Genomic DNA, 26,567 nt, shown 5'->3' on the forward strand with positions numbered 1-26,567 from the left:
CCTATGTGTGTAACTAGAGACTGCCATGAAGTTTGGGTTTTCTGTAGTTCCTTGTCACATCTATATTGCAAGAAGCTAATTAGTGCTCATCAAGTCATGAATTTCCTATCACTAGCATATATAATGATAGCGCCCAAAAAGTATAAAATATTTAGTATTAAATATTTTACAAAAATAAAAGTCTATAAATTAAAAATAAATTAAGGATATACATTTGCAAAAAAAATATGACAACCATTGATGCTTTTATCATGGATTGTAAATTGTTGTGAATACATTAAGTCTTCATAGTATTTGAAGAATGGATTAAAAAATGATCATATCCAACTACGAACCTTCTTTGCATTCATTACAGAGGGTAGAGCTGACTGAGTTGGGAGCAGAGCAAGAAGCCACACAAAACTGTCCACCTGGGCAAAGCCAGGTGGTTCAGATTTCATATGTTCAGAGAGATTTAGGGAGTGGTATCCTATTTATGGTAACCCCCACATCCAGGGCTATCCAATTAGACCTGATGCCATCATTAATCAGGGATCTGAGGGAGCCAAAACCAAATCCCGGATAATACCTTGTTCAGACTGATTTGTCTAAAAATGGCTTTTACCCGGGTATGCTGGTTTGAATGCAGGGTCATTTTCCCCGGTGCAGTCTCATACCCCATTCATATTCATACCTCCCAACATGACCCTATCCAGGAGGGACACAATGCTCTGCTCCTGCACTTCCCTCTTAATGTATGATTGCCATCACCTGTGGTAGAACAACTTTCTTATCAATTACCTCGCCCCCCACAGGTGATGGGAAACATGCATTAAGAGGCCAAGCCCAGGAGCAGAGCATTGTGTCCCTCCTGGAGAGGGTCATGTTGGGAGGTATGCATTTTGCAAGGTAAATTACTGGGTCAAGCTTTCTACCCGGTAATTTGCCATTCAACACCGGTCCTTTTTTAGTGTAAAATAGTCAACCCAGGTCGACATTCCTTTCCTGCTTTATTCCTTGGTCTTCCTGGAATGGCCTTTTCACACTAGAAAATGACCCATGTTGAAAGGCAAATTACCAGGTATATATGGTTGACCTGGTCATTTGCTTTGCAATGTGAATAGGGTATGATTAATAACTTTTTTCTCTGAGCGCGGCCATGAAAATAAATTGGTTTTCCCCAAAAAAGGAAATGTTTTCAATACAATTTGACCAGATACAAAGTTCCTTTTTTTTTTGCTTTGCTGCAAACTCAGATTAAGCCACATTTATACAGACTACCCCTTAAGCATAGATTGTGTTACTTTTAGTACCATAACCATTTAAGGTGATGTCATTTGGGGTTTACTTGTAAGCAAGATAGTCTTTAATTCTTTGTGGAATATTTAATTTGTAAACTTTTTCCACTGCTCCTTGACCAAGTGTCTTTCTGAGCTTGAGCCTGCAGAGATGAGATAATGTCCTGGGAGTCTCTGGAAGTAAACACACATTCAAATGACAAGGTTCAGATAATACAATATTCCATACAGCAAAACTTCACACAGGGTCATTCCTTTGACTATTTAAATACATGAATTGTACAGCAATACATAGGCTACACATACTGCACAATGTTAATCTAATCACAGCGGATGATATGTCTTACTGGTCAACTTCTTGTATAATAAAATGGCAGATGATGAGTGGCGGGGGGGGGACCTTTAATGTGTGAACAACAAAAGAACAAAAAATTGGGATAGTGACCTAAAGTCTATCTATCCCACAGTAAAAGGTACAAAAATTAGGACATCCTTGTTTGAGAGAGGGAGTCCCCTCTCTCAAACTATTTTCCACATAAAAGATAAGCATAGGGATCAGTTTGATCACCAGGTATTGGGAGTCCAGAGACCAGGGATGATCTCACCACATTTGGATTAACCCCTTACAGGGTTGAGTATATACCCGCACAACCTTATTAAGAAAAAATATAGCAAGAGAGACCCCCAAATTTATATCTATACCGAGGGGGTGCTTCTCCAGGAATATATTTACTGTATTAAACATACATGAAACACTGGTTCAAGTGCCACGGTTGAACTTGTGAGAAAGGACTACCCACATTTACAGTGTGAGTGATATTTCCACACAATATTATACACTGTGTGAAGAATCAAGTTTACACCAACATCGGTCAGTTGTCATTGAGGAACCAGTGAGAGAGGAATACCCAATGCAACGGGACGATGTATAATGCCACGGATTATAATGTACTAATCACAAGAGCCAAATATCACTTTCAATTTTGAGACTAAAAACTATCCTGTATCCATAAAATTGAATATCATACTCCCAATGGTATCTCTCTCAGAACATTTAGACACACAAGACTAGGAGCTATAACTTAATAGAGAATCAATCTTTGTTATATTGCAGTTCTCCTCCCTAACCAACATCTGTGTATTTTACAACACTTATTTCTTTATCTTTTTGTCTCATCACTCATCTCGTGTGTAACTTGTATGTATTTTTAATTTTTCCAATATTTTTTGCTGTTTATGTGCAGCTCCATACTATGATATAAGGCATTTTAAATATATAACCAATAAAAGTTACGTTTTAACTTTCAGTGCGTTCCCCTATACAGCCTTTTCCTCTTCGTTGTCAAAATGATCTCACCACAACCTGGCATTTATCAAATCAGGGGTAACCACATTTCAAAGAGCAGGAGTCCCCTCCTTTAAATTAAGTGCCCCCCTACCTAGATATTTTTGTCAGGTGTGTAAGAATACACAACAGTCTATACCAGGCATTCCCAACCACGGTCCTCAAGGCACACCAACAGTTTAGGTTTTAGTGATATCCAGGCTTCAGCACAGATGGTTTAATCAGAATCACTCAGGTACTAATTAAGTCACCTGTGCTCAAGCCTGGATATCACTAAAACCTGCACTGTTGGTGTGCCTTAAGGACCGTGGTTGGGAATGCCTGTTCTATACTGTGTATTTTACACATTTAAAATGTATTTGAGCAGGGGCTAGCAGCCTCATAGATCAAATATAAAAAAAAATATATATGTTAGCAGCAATGCATGCAGGGCCGGTGCCAGGTACGGCAGCGCCCCAGGCAGGGGGGGAAAGCACCCCACCTCACGCCCGCCACTCACCTGCTCCGGGGAGGGGGGGTTTGATGCGGCTGCTGAGTCACTCCACGACAGGGGGGATGAAGGGGAAGGGAAGGGGATGCAGGTGCCAAGGCGCTCCACCAGGGGCAGGGTGTGGGGATGGTGCAAGCGCCACTGCGCTCACCAGACTCCATGGGGGTTGGGGGTGGTGCAGGCGCCACTGCACTCACCTGGCTCCAAGGGGGTTGGGGACAGTGCGGGTGCTGCTGCGGCACTACCTCTCAACTGGCTCCATGAGGAGGGGCTCCCAAGTGCCGCCCACCAGTGGCCGGCGCCCTAGGCAAATGCCTAAAGCTGCCTAGTGGTGGCACTGGCCCTGAATGCATGCATAGTGCACCTGCAAACCCCCACTTTTTTGCAAGTAATACCACAGAAGAGCACCTAAATTCCGGCTTTTAATCTGCATTTGAGTGCCGGGTTGTTTTGCAGGTCCCAGCCTAACTCCCGGGGCTTCACACAGAAAAGCAAATTTTCTCTCATCTCTCTCCTAGTATCCTCAATTACTAACAGCAATAAATCGAACGAACACTTATTTAAAATGGCAGTCCATTTTTTACAAAAGTCAACGTTTAAACGCCCTATCGTAGGTGCGTTTTTGATTCGAAAACCGCGTGGGATTTTCTTATCTTTATAATAGTTGGAAAGTGTCAGTCCTGCTGATGAGAAATTGGCTTTAAAATCTCTAGCATCATACACTGATATAGTAATCCGCCAGGCGGATAAAGGCGGCTCTGTGGTCGTCCAAGATTTGGGCGACTACAGAGCTGAGATTGATCGTCAACTGTCTGATGTCAACATCTATAGGAAACTAACTATGGATCCTACTGGTACTTTCAAAAAAGAGCTTGATGGCATCTTGGGCATTGCGTACAGGGAGGGTTTAATTAGCAAGGCAGTGTTTAAAGCCTTGTTAACGGAACATCCTATTGCTCTTATCATCTAGCGCCCACCCAATAGCATTGAAGAAAGCGCTTCCCCGTTCACAATTTTTACGTCCTTTACGACTGTCCACCAACCGCGATGAAGGGATTAGACAGCTTGATTTGATGCTGTTAAAGTTCCTTGACCGCGGATATGATAGAACAGTCTTGAATACAGTTAGGCAGAAAGTGTTGGCAATCCCCCTCCACTAGCTACATAGTAGCAGAGGCTCAGAGAAAGCATCTAATTACCATGCTTGGGTGAATAAGTTCAATCATTTAACACCTAAGGCGGTTGTGACGGCCAAAAAATTGTGGCCGATTATTACATCTGATACTGACCATGCAGAACTCTAGATTAATGCCTTGCTACCAAAAGGGGGCCCAACATTAAAGATCTGGTTGCTAAAAAATGATATTTCTAAACTAACTAAACTCAGCACCTCTCATTTTTTGGGTAAACCCCGTTTAGGATGTTTCAAATGTCCAAATTGTAGCACATGTAGTTTTTTACAGACTGGACCATCTTTTTCTCATCCTTTTACAGGCAAGAAATTCCAGATTCGTCATCATCTTACCTGTAGTACTAAATTTGTCATCTACACGATCACGTGTCCTTGTTCTCGCATCTATGTAGGCAAAACTGGCTGCACGTTTAAGGAGAGGATGGCGCAGCATCGCTGCGCAATCCGAGCTGCCTTACTCTCTGGTGGAAGCGAGCAGCCAGTTGCTAGGCACTTTGTGCAAGCCAAGCATAGTATAGCGACTCTCAGGTATCGTATAATCGATCATGTACCGCCATTGGTACGCGGCGGTGATCGTTCAAACCTATTGCTAAGGCTTGAGTCCAGGTGGATCACTCGGCTAGATTCCCTGGCTCCTAGAGGCCTGAATGAATCATTGGGTTTACATTGCTATTTATAACAACATCTAGCTTTTTAACCCACGCACGCTCTTTATTTGTCACATTATAACAGAATTTATTGTACATTCTCTTGGCTGTCATATATTTTATATCGTGTGATTTGTCACAGAGTTTTACATTCATCTGACTGCACTATTTCTATTGACGGGATTGTTAGCATTTGTAATTTTTTGATTGATATTTTATGTGAGTGTGTTTGCTTATATGGTCAGCATATGCTGACACCTTTTGCACTTTTTCTATCTATATTTGTATGTTGTATTTTTCATTGTATTTGTTGTATTATTATGTCTTGGCTGTTGGATGACGTCACCCCCACCGGCTGCGTTCCGGATATGGGAGGTGTCTTGTGTAATCACCTGTGCTACTTAAACAGCGTTTTTTGTATTATGAACTATGGCTTGAAAAAAACTCAGAATAAAGGAGTTGAAACGTTGCTAAATCATGGTGCTGTGTGCATTTATTTGATTCATCGTTGATCCCGACCAGAGTGACGCCAATACACCTGATATATATATATATATATATATATATATATATATATACTGCGGGTTGGTGGTGCGGCACTCATGGCGTGAAGAAGAAATACTGTACACAAGATCTTTGGTGCAACGTTTCAATGTCCTTTATTTGGACATTTTCGTCAGGCCAAAGAGAGCAGCACCCCTATAGAACCTTGCTGTTAAAAAGGTACAGGGAAGAACATAGAAACAAAGGATAGGAGGTGCGCTTATGACACTGGTGTTTAAACTTTCATTCAATAAAAAAGAATTTTTAAAAAACAAATTGACATTTATTGGGTTTCATAAGTCACCAGCTTTTTCACAGGTGTCAAACGAAAGATCCGTAGCCCAACGCGTTTCGTCCCTCAGGACTTCATCAGGGGAAATTAACAAATCTCTAGAGGTATTAGATGCTCTGAAAAAATGACGGGGATGGTATCTAATCGTTGTTTTTAAATGCGACAGAACTTTTCTGGGTCGCCGATTTTATAAAAAAAAAAAAAATTCCAATAAGATGCTGCAAGAAGGTGTTTACATGCGACAGAGATTTCTTAGGCCGCCGGTTTTGCATATACTGCACACATAATTCCAACAAGACGCTGCAGGGTGTAGTCTAAAAGTGGCTCTCTAAGGACCTGTGCTACACAGTGATCTCTCTATTGAGTTCCGTTGGATACAAAAGTCTACAGTCAAAAGCTATTTCCGTTCTATGCAGCACATACAAAAGCGACGGCCCAGGAAAATCTCTGCCACTTTTAGACTACACCCTGCAGCGTCTTGTTGAAATTATGTGTGCAGTATATGCAAAACCGGCGGCCTAAGAAATCTCTGTCGCATGTAAACACCTTCTTGCAGCATCTTATTGGAATTTTTTTTTTTTATAAAATCGGCGACCCAGAAAAGTTCTGTCGCATTTAAAAACAACGATTAGATACCATCCCCGTCATTTTTTCAGAGGATCTAATACCTCTAGAGATTTGTTCATTGCCCCTGATGAAGTCCTGAGGGACGAAACGCGCTGGGCTGCGGATCTTTCGTTTGACACCTGTGAAAAAGCTGATGACTTATGGAACCCAATAAATGTCAATTTGTTTTTTAAAAATTCTTTTTTATTGAATGAAAAAGTTTAAACACCAGTGTCATAAGTGCACCTCCTATCCTTTGTTTCTATATATATATATATAATCTCACATGTAACTTGACAGGGAAACAAAACAACATTTCACACTTCCTTTTGTCCAAAGGCAATACATAGATCACAAAGGTGTTAAAGATTTCCATGCAGTATTCTCTGCAAAAAGGACCACAAGTAGGGGTCACTTACTGAGATGGGAGTTCTACTGAAGATGGGATGTTTCCCATAGCAACCAATCATATTCTATCATTATATTCTTGAAGTTGCTAAATAAGAAATAGAATCTGATTGGTTGCTTTGGGCAACATCCTATCTTCAATAGAATCCTCATCTTAGTAAATGTACCTCCTCATCGAGGGGGTGTACTAAGCAGAAAGCATATAGCATAAACATTGCAGATGCAGCAACAAAGGAACAAAAATGTTATGATATATCATACCATGTGCTTCTAGAATAAATAACACTATAACATAATGACAATCTTAACAGTTTGCATAAAATAAACTGTTTTCAGGTACGTGAGAGAACTTACTTTCATAGTATTCAAAGCATTTAGCAGTAGGACTGTTCTGCCAAGTGTAATCTGAGGGTCTTTTTCCACGGTTGTCCCTAGCGTACACATTTCCTCCAAATTCCACTAGCATCTCAATGAGGTCCTTGTTCTTCACCTTGGCAGCATGATGCAGAGCTGTTTCATGGAGCTTTGCTGCGTTCACGTTAGCTCCTTAAAATAAGCGAAAAAAACATAAGCTTAATGCACACAAGTTTTTTTAAATATAGTTTTTATAAAAGTTTTTAAAAAAAACTTTAGACCCATGTAACTTTTTTCAGTTCAGAATAAGTGTCTTACTTAATTTACAGCCGTTCATTCAGGTATTTCTCTTTAACCCACTAATGCCTATATTTTGGGCCAATGTTTGAGTGCACTTCTAGTCACCTCCCAGTCACAGCTAAGAAACGGCCATCACTTTTCTGCCACATTTCTGATACTGTCTGACTGCAACATTATCTTTGTAAATACACTCTGTGTAAAACCCCATACACACAGGGCGAAGGGGGAGCCGGTGCTGAGCAACGTGCTTAACCATGGATTGCTCAGCTCACATCACTGCGCACCACCATGCACCTGCAATGTGTGCTTTGCTATCTCTGTGTTTTGTCTTTGGTAATAGGCAAACCATATGATTTTAGCACTGTGGGTGGGGCAGATAAAACATAGAGAAAAAGTAAAATTGGGTCAGGTGTGTCCAAACTGAAATCTAAATTGCAGTGTAAAAATGAGGCTAACATTTGTGGGCTACAGTACATGCAAAATGTCACACCTGAGGATTAAACTCTGTTGGAGGTTCAACCCGTGGAACTGTGGGGTAGATTTATTAACGGGGGCTTAAGTTTCTTTATGTGTGCAGGTTCGCTTCACCACTTTATCGTGGTGAAGTGAACCTGCCTTTCTCCCAAATGTACTATTCTCTGTGTGCACGTTATGGGAGTGCATTATCCCCTACTGCTGGGGATACGCTGCCTCCCATAACGTATGTGCGCTTCCCCCTTTTGCTAAATACTGCGCATTCGCCAGTTACCTTGTCTGGCGATGTGTACCTGGCGCATGCGCAGATACATCTATCGCACGGTGGGGACAAGCAGGCGCCGGGGAGAGAAACCTGTGTCAGCCGGGGGAGGACCAATAAAGTTTATTTTAATGAACAAAAAAAAACCTCCGTTTAGACCAGTGGTTCCCAACCCTGGTCCTCAAGTACCCCCAACAGTGCACATTTTCCAGGTCACCCAGCAGGTTCACTCATTATTCAGGCACATTTAAAAAGATCCACAGGTGGAGCTAATTACAGCACTTGTTATTCTTTGTGGAGACCTGCAAAACATGCACTGTTGGGGGTACTTGAGGACCAGGGTTGGGAACCACTGGTTTAGACTACTACACAGTGCCAGAAAAATCCAGTGCTATGTACAAGAGACGAAAGCAGCAGCGTGTGGCCACAAAGGATGTTCATAAATAAGGTATTAAGCCGGCACCCACTTCCCCTAAAGTATATACGTTACCCCTCCTCCCCCATAGCGCCGAACGTTAGACACCCGCATCGCGGGTGTCATAGATGAAGTGAAACGCTATACCCTGCTTTAGCACACGGGGATAGCGCATATGCCCCACAGCGCCACATAATAAATCTACCCCTGAGTTACAAAGGAAGTTAGGATTCCTTATTAGATTTGTCCACATTAATGGGAAGACCTCTCAGTATGAGGTGGAGTCCCGGTCTCGAAGGCATGACTATAAATACTGGAGTTCTGGAAAGGTAAGTATGTGCTTGGTGAACAGTAACAAGTCAATGGTAACGCAATGAGAGAGAACTAGAAGGGACTGGATCTGGATGACAATTGTGAGTTTAGTGTAACCAATGGAGGACTGGTATCGGCTGGAACCAAAGGAATGCTGACAGCTGAAGATATTGGAAGGCAGTACTAGGAGTCTCCGATGTTGGACAACGATGTAATATTGGATGATGAGATGAACACTACAGATAAGTAGCTTGGCTCACTGGAGGCACCACTAACACAGGTACAATGGGAGTTCACCAATGATGACAATGTATCAATGGTTGGAGCACCAATGGTGGCGGATATCGATGACGCTCACCGACTGGTGACTGTAAGAAGCCAGTGGTACTTGGGTGATAAGCGGTAAGCAGTGAAGGTAAAGGCAGAAGATGATCCAATAATGAAACGATGGTTAGTTGACAGTGAATAGGAGACTTGTTGATGACCGCTGAGAAAGCTAGAAAGCTTTCAAGGAAACTCAGGAGATCGGCTGCAGCCAATGGTACATCGATGGTGATACAGGAACTCAAGGAATAGCTAGAAAGCTATGGAGAGTCACTGGAGATCGGCTGGAACCGATGGTGACATGATGGACTTGAGAACCCACAAGGTATAGCTATTAAGTTAGAAAGTCACTGGAGATCGTCTGGAACCAATGGAGGTAATCGCAGAGTAAACAGCAGGGAGTGCTGAGAATGGAAAAAGCACTGGTCTGATGTACAGGCTATCGGAGGAGCAGAACCAAGATACTACTGTGCTGTAGACATCATTGCACTGATGATTCAAAAGTCATCTCTCAGAATCCTTATAGTGTTAAGGTGTTGCTGATAGGCTGGGAAGAAGTGATGTCAGAATTGGCTGCTGAGAGTCATGTTACAACAGACAAGGTGGCAGCGATAATGTTTAGTAACTGGGTGGTGTAAGCGTGGCTGCAGCCTGTAGGTTTGGCAGTGGAGATGTGTATAGTGAAGCAGTCAGGATGAGTGGAGTGCAGCAATGTGGTGTACGCCAGAGTGAAAGGATGAGCGCTGCTGGATGACTAGGAGTCTCGCCAGCCAGACACCGGAATACCCGCTGCCTATACTCCTGAGGAAGCCACTATCTGGGGAAACGCGTTGAGCTACTAAATTGCCTTTGGATCTTCACCCACCCATCCAGCGTGACCAGTCCACTCTCCCACCGACGTTATACCACTCCTGTTTCCATCTGGACTATAAAGTATGGGATATCTGCACTGTTCCTAATTATCCAGTTACAAGAGGAAATTTACGCCGAATAGGGAGGCTTGAGCCCTTGAAATTATAGGGCATCCAAGGACTTTTGGGGTCACTGCGCTCTGGACATACACTAATTCCAGGAGACATAATGGATGGTAATATAAAACCATATTTCTTCAACTAAAAACCATCATGATGGAGATCTCAATCTAGAATCCTATATATCCCTGTGATATTCATTTTTATCTAATTGCTAATTTTTTATTTATATGTATATATATTTTATACCTATTTCATATTTGTTTGTGATAGATGTACATCCATTGTGATACTAATTATTAAATAATATTTTTTGAGAGCCGTCTTGTCTATATTAGCGCTGGCACATCTTTTGTTTATATCTTCAAAAACTGAGCACATTATGGACCTTATATTGGTCCACATGCAACACTGCAAAATTTGCAGCGTTGCGTGTTGATGTACCGCTGGCCCGCACGGGCCCCCCTCGCTGGGTTCCCCGCATGTCTTGTAATGGATGATTTGCATAAACATCCATTCACAGCCTTGGGTGCAGGGACCAAATCATTTGATGGTCACCAACCATGTAATGATTTGGAAGGTGAATGCAAAACTAAGACACTCTCTGTTGCCTTAGCTTTGCGTGTTTCCTGTATGGGAAGAGGGCAGGCAGCGGACATCCGGCGACGTCAGCTGCCCGCCCCCAGCATTTGTGTCATGTTGTCATTTGCATGGGAATGCCCAGTGTTTGCATGGAAACGCCCATGAAATGCTGGGACATTCCCATGGGCGCAGCTAGGTCAAAGTGCTAGTTCTCAATTCCATTTGCACCTAGCAGTGCCACCTTCATTGGGGTGCGAGCAATTTTAAGCAAATTTGCCCTAGGGAAGGGTGCGAGATCGACTTAATTCGGGTGCCATTTTTAGTGTTTAAACGGCACCTTGCGCCCTTCGGCGCTAATAGGATCGACCCCTTGGACTGTGCTGAAAAAAATGGTGCAAGGACATATGTGAGTAAGAGTCTTAAGGTACTGATGTAATGCAAAAGAGTCCACCTACCAGCAAGGAGTAAAACTTTGGCACAGTCTAAGTGTTCTCTTGCACATGCCACATGCAAAGGAGTTCCAAAATGACAATCATGTGCTTCCAGATTTGCCCCCACATCAATTAAAAGCTTCACACACTCCTGTTTTCCTGTTAAACAAAGTATCACCCATTGAGAAAACATCACAATCAGGATTAACGTTTCAAAACAGATTCTCTAGAGTGAGATAATAATTTCACAGATGGGGCACCAATATTTAATCATAATAGACATTCTAACAATATAACAAATATGCAATTTCGCAGCCCGAGAGATTATTGGTCACCCATGCATGCATATGGTAAGGGGTGCACATGCACGAGCCATCTGACTATAGGCAGCAAGTGAAGACTAGCCGTGGCTCGCAACAGGGTGATTGACACCCTGCGGGCGTTTGACGGCGTTCCACGGCTGTTGGGAGGGAGGGCACTTTGACATCATCAGTGATCTCCTTCTCCCCACGGCCTTCACTTAGCGCGTTCAGCAGGGGAAAAATCATTCGATGGTAAACAGTCATCAGCGCTCACCTCTCATCATCAGGCCATACAAACTGGGTGGCTTCTGAGGTGCAAGCAGCTCAAATGACAACACTGAGCTGCTTTCAGCTAAAAATCGCCTACTGTGTATGGGCCTTTACTATCAAGCTGTATAATGGGGGTTATTCTGGTTGAGTCCTTGCGAGTCCACCAGACGCCGATCGCCAAATGCCGGTATGCGACCCCCCCTAACTTTAACATAAACATCCACTCTCAGGCTGTGGGGGGAAGACCCACATCATTCGATGGTTGCCGACCATCGAATGATTTGGAAGGTCCATGCATATCTAAGGTTACTAGATATACGTGGACATTTGGCAGGAAGTGGTCGGGCAGCTGACATCCAGTGATGTAAGCTGCCCGTCCACGGCACCCACGTGACGGGCCGATTACCATGGGAATGGCCAGCGATTTCATGGGAATGCCCATGAAACGCTGGGCATTCCCATGGGCGCAACTATCCGCCGCAGCCCCACGTCCCCAGTCTTGGGTGCGTGCACCCAGCATATGCACATGCGCACAAATGCATCTGCGTATGCACCTAACATCGCTCCCCTGTACGAACGCGTGGGGGATCCGAATAGCCCAGATAGGGGCCAATGTCCCTGATGCTATAGAATAAAAAAAGTTATTCCCTACATTTTCCTGCCTGGCTCTTCAATGATGACGTGATTCAGAGTTGTATGTGAAACTATTTTGCAAAAGGCTTTTGTTATTATTTTTATTGTGCAGAGTCCATAGCTGAGCATGCCTATCGATGATACAGTATGCAGTACTAGAGGCGATTCATAGCCTGAGAAATGTGCAACTATCTCCACTTGCAGATAAATGGATTTAACATGGCATTGGTAAGTATTTTAAGTAGAATGAAGATGTACAGTATTGTTCTCTTGTAAACAGAATTGCGGGTGGGGGGATCAGTGCTAACCACGCATGTGCAGACCCCCGGCACCTGGCGAAGCAGAGCGCAGGAAACGGCTGCTTCCGGAGCCCCTGTCCTTGTGTCTGCAGGGTAATACATTCGTCTGAAAGGATCACATAAACGGGCCCCTAGAATTCATATGCTCCTATGTGATACCACTATATAACTTTTTCTGCTCCTGCCATAACAAAGTGTCTTTTGTAGCTAAAGAATAGCAGCAAGTATGTAGTTGTGCTATTTGTACAATGAATCTTCACCAATTATAATGGACAAAGAAATGCAGATATTGAACACTGTGTAAATAGACAGTCCCAGTAAGAACATTGGGTGATGTCACTCACCACTCATGCATGCTTCATGAAGCGGGGATGCAGTAAAAAGTGGAGGGTTCACTTTAGCACCATAGTCCAAGAGCAGCTTTATGCATTCCACACTGCCAGCAGCAGAGGCGTCACAGAGGGGTGTACTACTATCAATATTTCTGGCATCCACCTATATAACAGCCCAAATATATTGGATTGGAGATGTAAATACAACAACATAAAATGAAGTCTCTTATTTGCAATTCTGACAATCTTTCACTAATAATACACACAGGTGGGAATAGCCTAAAGCTGGGTACACATCTATACAATCGTTGGGTCGGTCAACCACTGTTAGCTGATTGGTCCCATTATTGTATTTGCCAATAAACGGCTCCTGCATTGGAATGTCCCATCTGAAGTACAATTTAATATTTAAACTTCCCAACCAGATGCCATAGAACGATGTCACACCGAGGTAGAAATAACTTTGAGTACGGGGGGGTCACACACTTATCAAATAAACGCTTAGTGGATCAGAGTGTTTATCTGAACTGCAGTCCCAGCCCATTTGCGTACTCCAGCCTGTAAGTTACCTTCTTTCATAGCAGTGGCTGTGCTGCGCTTGCAGTAAACAAAACAAAAAATATTAATAAACTTTTTATTATTCATTGCGATGTAGCACATGTGACATCACGCCATTTTACTGTGCCAGTCTGAAGGCAGAGAAGTCGGCACTGGAAGACAAAGCATAAGTGCCGGCTACCCGGACACTGTACATGCCTGCGCCCTGCTGATCACTGCAACGGCGCAGGTAGTAGTTAAGATGGTTATATCTGGTGGTGGGGATGCATTCAGAATAACAATGCCGGCATCCCAACAGAGGTCAGATAAGTATACTTGCACTCTCCCTGCACACAGCCTCACCCAAAGCCTCCCCGCTAGTGCCTAACACCCATTCTCAGCTGCCAAAACCTAACCTCCCGCAGCATAGTCCTAACACCCCATTCTAAGAGCCTAACCATAACCATCCCTCCCCACAGCCTCCATTCAGCAGTCTAACCCTAAGTTCTCCCCGATTGCCTAAACCTAACCCCCCCCTTCCATGGCCTAACCCTAACCCGCCTCAGCATATGACAAGCATCACGGCAGTCAGGATTCCAGTGTTTGCATCCTCCTTAATGTTGGTATTTTGGCACCGGTCACCTGGCATTCCAACCGCTGGGATGCTGAATGCATCCTATCCACCATTATTAGGTGTTTCCCCCACAGGTACAAACTATTGGCTGAACGGACCCCCAACAATTTGAAAAGGACCCCCAACAATTTGCCTTACATCTGCTTGACCATTTAAACAATCCTCCACATTCTGCCATTGGGACACTTTGAATATAATTTCAAAGATACCACCACCATACCAGGAAATCTGCCATCTAGTGAGGTTGCTTTCACAGCAGAGAACTTTCAAAATACTCCAGCGATCATATAAAGTTTGGTCTGCTTCAAGGTGGTGACCTATTAAATCATTTCATTCTTTGTAATTTATTACACAGAGTCCCACTATCAACAGTTAGGGGGAAATTTACCAAAATGGATTCGTAGAAAAAAGGTGTATTCGTAGGCAGAAATACACCTTTTTTTTACGAATTTGTATTTTCGGGATTTACAATCCCGAAAATACAACAATTCGTAGTCCTAAAGATGGAACATTCGTATTTGTATTTACAAATACGAATGTCTACACCATCGATAGGATACGACAGGAATCACCATTCAAAAGAATGGTGGTTCCTGATGTACTAAGCAGCCGTACTGATAATACGGCTGCTAAGTGGTGTAAAACACCCACGCAAATACGACAGGAAAATACACCTTGCTTTCCCTGTCGTATTTGCTTTAAGCCTGCACGGATCAGTCAGATCCGTGCAGGCTTCAGTGTAAAAAAATAGAAAAATTAAATAAATAATAAAAAAACCTTGGAGAACCACAAGTCCCAGCCTGCTGGGCATTAAAGGGCCCGCTGGCACTTGTAGTTCCACAGTTAAAAAAAGAGTACAATAAACACACACTGACACAATGAAAATAAAAGTTTAATACATACATTACACACATACTGATACTTACCTTTCTTGATCCCGTAGGTAGCCCTCTGTCCTGGTGTCCGGTGTCCTGTGTCGTCCTCCAGGTCCATGTCGACGGTCCGTGTCGTCCTCCAGGTCCATGGCGGTGTCCGGGTCCGAAGAAATCCATGTTGGAGCTGTGGAAGGAAATCCTACTCACCTGGTCCTGTGCTGAAGAAGTCTTGTCTTGGTCCGACGTAATCCAGGTAATCTTCATGCTGTCGCCGGTCCCAGCACTCTGCATCGCACTGAGGAGAGATGTTTCCTCCTCGGCGTCTGCACCAAGAATGAATTCTGGCCAATCAGGAGCCGGCTCCTGTTTGGCCGCTAGGCGGCTCCTGATTGGCCAGAATTCATTCTTAGTGCAGACGCCGAGGAGGAAACATCTCTCCTCAGTGCGATGCAGAGTGCGGGGACCGGCGACAGCATGAAGATTACCTGGATTACGGCGGACCAAGACAAGACTTCTTCAGCACAGGACCAGGTGAGTAGGATTTCCTTCCACAGCTCCAACATGGATTTCTTCGGACCCGGACACCGCCATGGACCTGGAGGACGACACGGACCGCCGACATGGACCTGGAGGACGACACGGACCGCCGACATGGACCTGGAGGACGACACAGGACATCAGGACCAGGGCTACCTACGGGATCAAGAAAGGTAAGTATCAGTATGTATGTAATGTATGTATTTAACTTTTATTTTCATTGTGTCAGTGTGTGTTTATTGTACTATTTTTTTAACTGTGGAACTACAAGTGCCAGCGGGCCCTTTAATGCCCAGCAGGCTGGGACTTGTGGTTCTCCAAGTCCCAGCTTGCTGGCACTTGTAGTGCCACAGTAAAAAACAATAGTTTCATCTTTTTTTTTACACTTGAATCAGCCCGATGCCCACCGCCCAGGGGCATCGGGGACAGTACCAGGCTTCAGCCTGGTCAGGTAAGTCCTGGAGGGGGGGGACCCCTTCATTGGGGGGGTCCCCACTCCCCCAGGGCCCCTGGCCAGGCTGACTGGTCGGTAGGGATGAATGCTTTGGCCGGGGGGACTTTGGTCGGTAGGGATGAATGCTTTGGCCGGGGGGACTTGTATAAAAAGTCTCCCCCCGGCTGTGGCATTACCCTGCTGGCTGGTTTTGCCTGGGGCTGGTTCTTAAAATACGGGGGACCCCTAGTCATTTTGTCCCCCGTATTTTGGGAACCAGCCCCAGAGCAGGAGCCTGGGGCTGGTTGTTAAAAATCGGGGAACCCCTATTTGTCGGGTTCCCTGATTTTTAATTACCGGCTCCAGGCTCCGTCAGCCTGGTGCTGGTTTCGGCTGTGGGGGGGACCCCACGCCGATTTTTTTATTTTTTTTTCTATTTTTTTTTACACTCTGCAGCCTGCACGGATCTGACTGATCCGTGCAGACTGCTAGAAACATTCGTATTAGCGGCCGTATATATGGCCAGCTAATACGAATGGTTACACCATCGGAGGGTTACAAAGCAGTCGTATATGACTGCTTTGTAATTTCGACTCCGGAACACGACTTTGCATACGACTAAAACAGTCTATGCAGCCGTAGGGGAAATACCAATACGAAAAACTAGGTTTTTCATATTGGTAAATGTCCCCCTTAGTCCCCAAGGAGGACTGAGTTATATAGGAACAAGCAGGATATATGCATTGTCAGGATTTAATGGGGTTATAAAATACATTTTTAAGCCATATGTCACAAGTTTTTCATTGTCTTTTATTGATTTACTTAATAAATGTATTTTTCAACTGATCCAATGTTAAAGATATTCATTTTTTTTAGCATTACTCTGTTTTGTCTATTGTATCACCCACTTAATTGTATAATGTATGCCCTGCATTACATAAAATAATTTACCATGTTACTAACCTGTGCTCCAGCAGCAAGCAGCAGCTGCGCACACTGAAGGTGGCCTTGAAGACATGCTTCATGTAGTGGTGTAATGGAATCCACCGTAACCAGATTAACACAGACTCCACTATCAATCAGTTGTTTTAGCTGTTGTGTCTGTCCTTGTCTTGAAGCATCATGAATTGGTGTCCTGTCTGCCCAGTTTCCTTAACAAAAATTAACGAAACAATAAGATAAACTGAAAAATGGAACCTTTGCCGAAAAATATGTTACACACCCTATGGGCGGTATTCAAACGTTTATCTCTCCAAATTGTTCTCATTAATGTCTGGTTTAAACACGTAAAGTGAAATACAAGTGATTCAGTTTATTTAATGATAGTAATTCTCTGTTCTTACAAATAGAACATAGCCGAGTACTGATTGCCTACCCTCCCCCTCCCCGGTCTGTTCTGCTCTTTCCTTTCCCCGATCTATCCCTTCCCCCATATCTTCCCTTACTACAAAATAATGTTTCTTGATGCAAGGTGGTTACATGGTATTATATAGCACACTCGGTCTTTCTATAGATCTACTTTGTTGTAGTAAATCCAGAAGTAGTTTATAAACATGATACCCTCCCAAGGTGCCTCGACTATAACAGTTATGTAGGTTAACGCCGAACACACTTCAATTAGACGATTATTATTGCTCACTGAGTTGGAAAACATCTTGATGGAGGTAATATCACCTTTGTATCCACGAATTGTATAAATACTCAACTCATGTGTTAAGTTTGAATGCCATGTAACTATAACTGTAAATGTATTTGAAAAAACATTTTAATAAAACAGTTTTACAAAAAAAAAAAAAAAAAACACGTAAAGTGTCTTACCCAGACTAAAAAATGGTTGCAATGGAAAAATTCCCATTTCCAAGAGGTAGAAAGCTCAAATGATGTTTGTGCACCAGTTAGCAGAAATATTTGAATAGAAACCAGCGGGTGTGACAGAAACAATTGAATACTTCTTACATGCTATATGAATCAGGTTTTTTCTTAGAAATTGACATTTTGTGGGCCAGGGAATAGAAAAAAGAATGCACGGTCTCACTACGCCAGGCATGTCCAAACTATGGCCATCCAGCTGTTATGAAACTACAAGACCCATCATGCCTTGACAAAGTTTTGCTATTAGGGAATGCTAAAACTATGGCAAGGCATGCTGGGATGTAAAGTTTCACAACAGCTGGACGGCCATAGTTTGGACATTCTTGCACTACACAATCACTGTAGTCAATGTACATGACATCTCTATTCTGGTCAATAACAGGCTGACTCAGTCTATGGATGGTTTGAAGAATAGGATTTAAGCTGGATACACTATAAATAACAGTGCAAACGATGCAATATTGCTAACGATTCCCCTTGAACTGGCTGGAAGTCACTGAGCAAGCGATATAGGCCCTCAGTCTGATCTGCTCGGTAAGCTGTGAAGCTCGCAGCTTACCGAGCAGTTGTTGTGCTACCTTGGTGAATAGCTGCCCTCCCCACTGTCCTATCCACTCACAACCATGCGAGGGGACGTGTTAGGAGAACACATCCCCTCGCATATGCCCGCTGCTGGAGAAATCATTAGATGGTTGCCGACCATCAAATGATTTCTCCAGGGCTCGCAAATATAAGTCAGTGGAGACTGACTTATATTTGTGGGCTTCCGGCCGAAGTCAGGGCGACGGCTGACATCATGTGACATCAGCTGCCCACCCCTGGCATACCTGTACACCCATGAGAACGCCCAGCTTTTTATGCCCACACCCCTGGCCCCCAATGCTCCGTTTGGCGACTATGCAAATCGCCAAAGCCGTTTGCCCAGGGACCCTGCACATGTGCATAAACCATTATGCACATGCGCACAAGAAAACCATTTGTCCCCTGTGTGAACACGCGGGGGATCGAATAATTGAGAATGAGCTCCATGGTGCATACAGATTAAATGATATCATTAACAATATTCTTTAGTGGCCACATCCAGGGTCATGCTGTCAGTGACATGTACAGATGACAGAGGGGATGTTACCTACCCGCAGGTGCATGCATCGTTAACGATATAGTGTGTACATATTAGCCAATATGCATGGAAATATCGTTAACAAGCATAGCATGTGTACCCAGCTTTTAGGACATGGATGAGGGAAAGTAAAACATGTCCTCTTTCCTTCCACTGTTGTACTGTCATTCATCGCTCATGCGCTTTTAGTTCATTACCTCTAGTCCACAGAAAGCAATGACGTGCATGCAAGCATCTGTCTCTGTTACAAGTTCCTGGCAACAAACAAAAAACCTTTTGCAAACTACAAATAATAACACAAATGGACTTCAGATACTAGCTAATAAACTGGATATCTGTGTAGTACAATGATTTGCAACATATAGTTTGCTGTCTATGGAAAAAGTACATATACTAAACCACCTAGGTGGAAAAGTATATTTCAGGCGCTTCTGGGTGAGTTGTTTAAGCTTAGCTGCTCACACCGTGGGGAGGTCAGCCCCCAGAAAACAAGGTACAAAAACACGAAGAAGGGGGTGGTGGAGCGCTGGATAATACATATTGTATTATCCAGCGCTCCACCACCCCCTTCTTCGAGTTTGCTGTCTATGGCTTTCTGACTATTTCATTATTCACTGGTCAGGGATGGCCATCAATCATCAATGATTTGAGATCAATAATGGTGTACAATCATTGTTGAATATTTTTACTACTGGAGAAGAGCCAGCCAGACGGTTTGTCAATGGTACAGAGCTACAATTTTTTTTCTTCATGTGTGTTCTCCCCGACACTCGCAAAGCCCAGACTCCAAGCATTTATTGGCCTGCAGCTTTTTAAAGGGAAAACGAGGTTTAAAACACCAAGAGCTGCTAAGTGAATATAATGCTCTGAGAAGATACCACTAAACAAATGTACACTGGACACACCATAAGAAAAAAATTGTTTATATAATTTTACGTATGATTATTTAATCATTACATAGAGCAGCCCACCCTGGAACTTCTTTCATAACCTGGCGGTCTTAGGAGTCTCCCGCTTTACTACAACGCTGCAGAGCCATTGATCTTGGGACACTTATTGCTACTCACAAGGGTAGAGCCGCAGATCCATCGGCTCCCCGTCCTCCAATATCCATTAACATCTGCTATGGAGGGTAATGGGCCCCATACATCAGCAATCACAATTAATGGATTTCCAGATCCAGTGATTTTTTGGCCAGATAAATGGATTCTACAATCTATTTGACTTGCCCACACATTACAGATTTATTTCAGTGATCGGCAGATTTTTCCATCTAAAGATTGCATCTTCATATCTGGAAATTGCCCAATCGATTGTCATTTCAGCTGTTCATAATGTAAATAGATGAAGAAGACGAATTGGGAATGCCCACACATATAAAAAAGATCCGCAGATAATACCAGATTATTAAACATGTTTAAAAATCTGATTAAGCAATCGATTGGCGATCCCTATTCATTTTTTATTGGGATTGCCAAAAGGGGGAACACACACATCTAAAATTAATTGTGGCAATCATCTCCAGATCTCAGGATTGTCACAATTAATTGCTGATGTATGGGGCCCATAATGGTTTAATAATGGGGCCTTTAAGTTGATTTTTTCTATCTTTTGGAAACAATTTAAGAGAACTTGATTGTAAAGCCCCGTACACATGGTTTGATTTGGTCAATTTTTCTATTTGAATTTGTTTTGAAATCAAAAGGAAATTGTGGGATTTTTGTAAGAACTTACCGTTCGATCCCTTTCTTTGATATGGTCCTGGTGACACAGCTCACATTGGGATGTAGTAGGGTCCGGAGGAGCCAGGCACCTATGCTAAAAGCTTTGAGAGGTAGGCTCCTCCCTCTGTATCCCAGAATCCTCAGTTCAACTTCCAAAGCCCACTGGAATACATTAACTCTGTACAACGCCTAAACATATTAGAGAAAGGGATTCGAACGGTAACTTTTTACAAAAATCCCTTTTTCTCTTTCAATGGTCCTGGTGACACAGCTCACATTGGAACGTTTAAAAGCCAGTCCTTTGGGAGGGTACGCTCAGGTTTGCAGTACTCATCACTGCTCGCCCGAATGATGCGTCCTCCGATGCGAACTCACGGAACCTATAGAATTTGGTAAAAGTGTGAACAGATGACCAAGTGGCATCCCTGCATACTTGCTCAGCCGTATCCCCATGGAGCACCGCCCAAGAGGCAGCAACCGACATGGTGGTATGTGCGTTTATCCTGGCAGGTACTGGCCTACCAACTTTAGTATATGCAAAAGCAATAACTGGTCTAAGCCACCTAGCAATGGTCTGTTTAGAAGCAGGCGAGCCTCTTTTGTGTACGTCATACAACACCAGCAAAGAATCCGTCTGTCAACATAAATGCGCAAAGCAGGAATTTCCAAATTCTTCAATTTGTCCCTCTTGCTAGACCTCTCAGGTGGTTGAAATACTGGAAGAACAATATACTGGTTTAAATGAAAAGCAGAAACCACTTTAGGCAAAAATGTTGGAACTGTTCTCAGCACAGCCCTATCATCATGAATAATCAGGAATGGTGGCTTACAAGGCAATGCTCCCAACTCTGAAACCCTATTAGCAGAGGAAATAGGTAACAAAAAACGTTAATTTCCAAGTAAGAAATTTTAGGTCAGCCGACCTTAACGGTTCAAACGGAGGTTATTGAAGAACTGCCAGCACCAAAGACAAATCCCATGTTGCTACAGGTTGTTTGTACGGAGGTTTTAACCTGGTAATTCCTTGCAGGAAAGTTGGCACCTCCGGAATCATAGCCACTCTTTTCTGAAGAAGAAAAAAAAAAAAAAGGTAAGGCCGAAACCTGAACCTTAAGGGACTGAAGACTCAGTCCTGAAGAAAAAACGTCCTGTAGAAATTCAAGCAACTTGGACAACTTGAATCTCGCAGTGTGAGCCTTTTGCCTCTCACACCATCGTATATACGTCTTCCAGACCCTATAATAATTTGCTGAAGACACCGGCTTCCTAACCTTAATTATAGTAAGTATCACCGCCTCTGAGAACGATTTGTTCTTTGCGGTTTCAATAACCAGGCCGACAAAGTTAGTTGAGCTATATCCTGATGAAAAAATGGGCCTTGTCTTAGAAGGTCTGGTTGCAGAGGTAGACGCCACGACTCTACTGACAGTCTCCAAATGCTGGAGTACCAAGATCTCCTTGGCCAATCCGGCGCTCTCATTACGACAGCAATCCCCTGGGACTTGACTCTCTTCAGTACCCTGGCAATCATAGGAAAAGGAGGAAAGATGTATACAGGAAGGACATGCTTCTGTCAGCCCCTGCAGCACTGACAGTGTGTGGATTCTAATAGAATCCTCACACTTCTTCCTACCTGACTAAGTGTAAAATAAATCAAATAAAAAATATCTAACTATCTCTAAATCTTCTGGCTGCCCTGCAGCCCTTTCAGCATAGCACCCACTCCGGTGGGCACCTAAAACTAACTGGGGATTCTGGGATGCAGAGGGAGGAGCCTACCTCTCAAAGCTTTTAGCATAGGTGCCTGGCTCCCCTGGACCCTCCTACATCCCAATGTGAGCTGTGTCACCAGGACCATTGAAAGAGAAATATTCAACGAGGTGACCGTACTATATAGTCCAAATCTAATGCTTTTCCCTTGCCGTACCATTCAATCCCAATTCGATCGAATTGAATAGCAAGTTAATCACACCATGTGTACACCCCTTAACTTTCTTTTAAGAGATGCTGTGGGATGCCTAAAAGGCACATAGCCCATAGACCAGCGACTACTCTGCATATTATTTGGTAATCCAGCAGTGTTCAGGAACGATGTAGGGCTGATGTAAACTTCTCAGCTTCTCCACCTCTGCTTCACTACATTAACTTCTATCTACACTTATAGCAGGGAATTGCCTCCATACAAGTCCAGCCATGGTTCCCAAGCTTGCTGCACCATCCATGCTTGTTGGTGGCTGTGATTATTGGTGAACCGTAACGGAATCAGGGAAAGGAAACATGTTAACATCGCCCAATTCCCGATTCTTGACCGAAAACAATAGGGATTTTAAATCATGTTTAATATTCTCAATCCGACTGTCGGTGGACCATGGCATTGCCCAAAAAACATGACTACAAAACTAACAAATCGAATACAAAACAACACAGGTAATGATATGTGCAGCACCTAGGGGAAAAAAATTATATATATATATATATATATATATATATATATATATATATATATATTAAAGCACAAATGCAACTAAACTCTATGTATGTTAGGATGGATGCGGCTATATTTCCTTTAACACACAAGAACAAAATGAGTCTGTTTATCTCAGTGGGTGATATTAACAACAACAAGCTGATCATGATGACAACGCTAATGTGACAGCTTTGTGTACTAGGACAGCCATTGACCCGGCCGCTACATGAAACAGGTTACCAGTTGTTATAACGTTAGTAACACAATGCTCAGGTTTCCTACCGATGTCTCCTATTACGGGGCCCCTGAGTGCCGCCGGGGCAGGAAAAATGACTGCTCCAGTTTCCATGACAACGACAACCCGGGGCTGCACCGTCGTACATGCAGCGACAGCGAACAAGATCGCACTGACGTCAGAGGGATTGCCGAAAATGCGCAAAGCGTGTAGGGAGATGTAGTCCGCCGACTGATGCTGTATACAGGTACCCGGAACAGGAACCTGCCGATGCTGTTTCTCCCGAGTCCTACAGTATAGTGCTGCGTCACGTCACGTGTGTCCCTAATATGATCATGCCCAGCCGGCACTGCACGGTATCAGCTGCCCTCCGGGAAGTAGCAGCAGTCTCATTCTTGTTCATATTGGCTTTGCGGCTGTGACTTGCAATTTGCTGGGATGTAGCTAATTATATATGCTTAGTCACATGTGACATATAAGAGACATGTTGTGAGAGGGTTACTTTCTGCGCATGTTTAATGTGACGCGGATGCGTGCTGTTGAGAGGTTGGCTTTGATTTGTGGAAACGTGGTAATCTTGAGACATTGGTGTGTGGTCACTAGCAGCACTTCCTCACATATACTGTGCCTCACTCCTACCATGTACAACATATAATGCTGCTGCCCAGGCGTACAGTAGATGTGTACATGACTCATGCACCTCCAATAGCTACTTTATCATTCATCATCCATTCCTATCATACCCTATGTTGCCACACAGCAAGTAAAAATAGCTAGTGGTGCATTCTTAGTTTAACGTTTTAGTTTAGATTTAGAATCAGGGGTTCAGTTACAACAGGCAAAGAGCTGGTAAAGTTCCCAATCTTTACAAGTTTCTCTGTTCTAGTGTCTGGCGGTTTCCTCAGGAGATTCTAGGATGGAGAAACGCGACAGTCTGGAGGAGAGGATGAGCTGGACAGCTGCAGAAATGAGCCGGTGGGAGAGGGGCAAGGTTGCGGCGGGGCTTATGTTAGATTCCTTTACTAGTTTATTATATATTAAAATTTACTTGTATAGTTCCAGTATATTCCATTTAGATTTACAATTGGGAACAAAACAATAATAGAACAGTAATAAAACAGGACTGGCTAATAAGAGAGGTAAGAGGGCCCAGCTTACATATTTCCAATCTATAGAAAATTTCTAATTAAACAATTTGCAACACAATATTGAATCCATGCTACATGCAAGCATGAAGACATGAAAAATAATTAATAGTCTGATTGACTTTAGAAGTGTTAGTGTGGAGTGTTGCCTATTATTGTAGAAGTTTTGACCCCATGGCGGTGCCCTTTACCTATATGTAGTACTTAGCCACAATAAGCCAGCAATGGGGCAGATGTATTAAGTCTGGCGAGGAGATAAAGTAAAAGGTGATAATGCACCAGCCGATCAGCTATGTGTGAAAAATGACAGGAGTTGATTGGCTGATGGTTTATCACCTTCCATTTTATCTCTTCAGCAGGCTTCATACAGCGCAGCACCAATGTCTGGCAAATTGTCAACTACTAAGTGGATTTTAGGGGTGCCTGCACAGACCACTATTATTATTTAGTCCATTCCTAGTGGTGTCGTATCCTGGTAAATCAAATTGTACAACAATATCTACTAGTTTATTTGGAGGTGCCAAAAACTATAGCAATATTAGGCGCAGTATTATTACAAAGAATAAAATTGACCACAGCTGTGGTTAATTATGCTTCTCCCAGAAAGAATACTCAAGACTCTTAACTCCTTGAGTGTTGGGTTTTGCTGGGGCAGGACAAAACTACCAGGGCAGGTTTGTCCTGCCCCAGCAAAACCCACTACAGAGTTGTGGGCCACCCCCGCGTCTCTCCCCCCTCCAGTCACTCCCCCACCCCCTCATCTCTGCTCCGGCGCCGTATGCCGGAGCTCCTGTACCCTGCCGCTGCCCCAGCTGACGATTATAATAGGTGGCAGGCTCTGGGATGTTCAGGGCGGCTCGGGAGGACTCGACCCATGCCGCGCCGAACATCACGAGCCTGCTCATTACTAGAACTAATGGCGCAGGGGAGCTCCAGCGTACAATTGCTGGAGGTGAGGGGGATTGATGGGAGGGGAGAGCAGAGAGGCCACTGGAGGGGTGCCTGGACAGGTGATGCGCCAGTGGTGCACACCTGGACACCACTGGCTTACACCTTCATTTTAGTGGTATGCCTGGAAATTTTCCGGGACAGCCCGCTGTGGCAGCACAGCCGGGCATACCACTCAAGTGGTTAATAGGGAAATAAAATTAATTGAGAGAGCACACTGTGTTGATCACCAAATTGTTTTAATATAAATGAATGAATAAATAATTAAATTTAATACAAAAATTCACATACAATTTATAATTACACTTAAAATCAATTATATGAGCTACAATTTGACCGTTATAAGTAAACCTCTGAGCATCTATTATTCATACAGTAGTCCATGAATGTACTTGGTATCAGACAATAAATAGGTTGATGGATGTATAATCCTAATGCTCTTACCCACTCGGCTGGTAGATGTTCAAACCAATTACCTTGCAGGGAGCTGCTGGTTAAACGGATAAGGACAAGATGAATTGATGATAATGCGGTATAATGAATAATAGTTGAATCGTAAGAGGAATATATATTGTGGGTGTATCCTTGTCAAGCCGAAGGCTGCTGGAGAAAACCACTTGCTGTATCCGTATAAACATACACAGATGGGCTTTGATGTAATTAGAATGAAAAATGAGAGACGTGCCAGCGCTGGCTGTACCAATGATCAGACAAGACGGTTCTCAAAAATATATAAAAAATTTAATAGTTAAGAAATTAAAATACATATAAATTTTAATAGTTAATATAATGAATCATTAGACATAAAGTCCATGTGCACAATTTTAAAATATATATCGTAGGGATATTCTTGCGTGATGTTTTCAATGGAAATTTACCATAGAATAGCTGACAATATGAGTATATATTACCATCCAAATTCATCTGGAAGATGTTTGTATCCAGGAATCAGGTGACACAAAAGTCCTAGGTTGCCCTA

General features: G+C 43.3%; 1 protein-coding gene across 1 annotated transcript; it reads right to left on the bottom strand.

Moving 5' to 3' along the window:
- Positions 1–219: 219 nt before the first annotated feature.
- On the bottom strand, positions 220–23,747 carry ASB13 (ankyrin repeat and SOCS box containing 13). The gene is made up of 6 exons (XM_083183348.1): positions 23,543–23,747; positions 17,041–17,228; positions 13,074–13,224; positions 11,250–11,384; positions 7,155–7,346; positions 220–1,451 (listed from the first exon to the last, which is right to left on the bottom strand). The coding sequence occupies exons 1-6, from the start codon at positions 23,607–23,609 to the stop codon at positions 1,324–1,326; spliced, it is 861 nt and encodes a 286-aa protein (XP_083039474.1). The 5' UTR covers positions 23,610–23,747; the 3' UTR covers positions 220–1,323.
- Positions 23,748–26,567: the final 2,820 nt, after the last annotated feature.

This window comes from Crinia signifera, chromosome 4 (assembly GCF_055691185.1).
Source record: "Crinia signifera chromosome 4, ASM5569118v1, whole genome shotgun sequence".
Taxonomy (NCBI): Eukaryota; Metazoa; Chordata; class Amphibia; order Anura; family Myobatrachidae; genus Crinia; species Crinia signifera.

Coding starts and splice junctions, on each gene's coding strand:
- ASB13 (XM_083183348.1), bottom strand. CDS start 23,609: ATGGAAACTGGAGCAGTCATTTTTCCTGCCCCGGCGGCACTCAGGGGC. Junction 7,347..11,249: donor CAAAGTTTTACTCCTTGCTG/GTAGGTGGACTC, acceptor GCTTATTTTAAG/GAGCTAACGTGAACGCAGCA. Junction 1,452..7,154: donor ATGCTTTGAATACTATGAAA/GTAAGTTCTCTC, acceptor GTTTACTTCCAG/AGACTCCCAGGACATTATCT.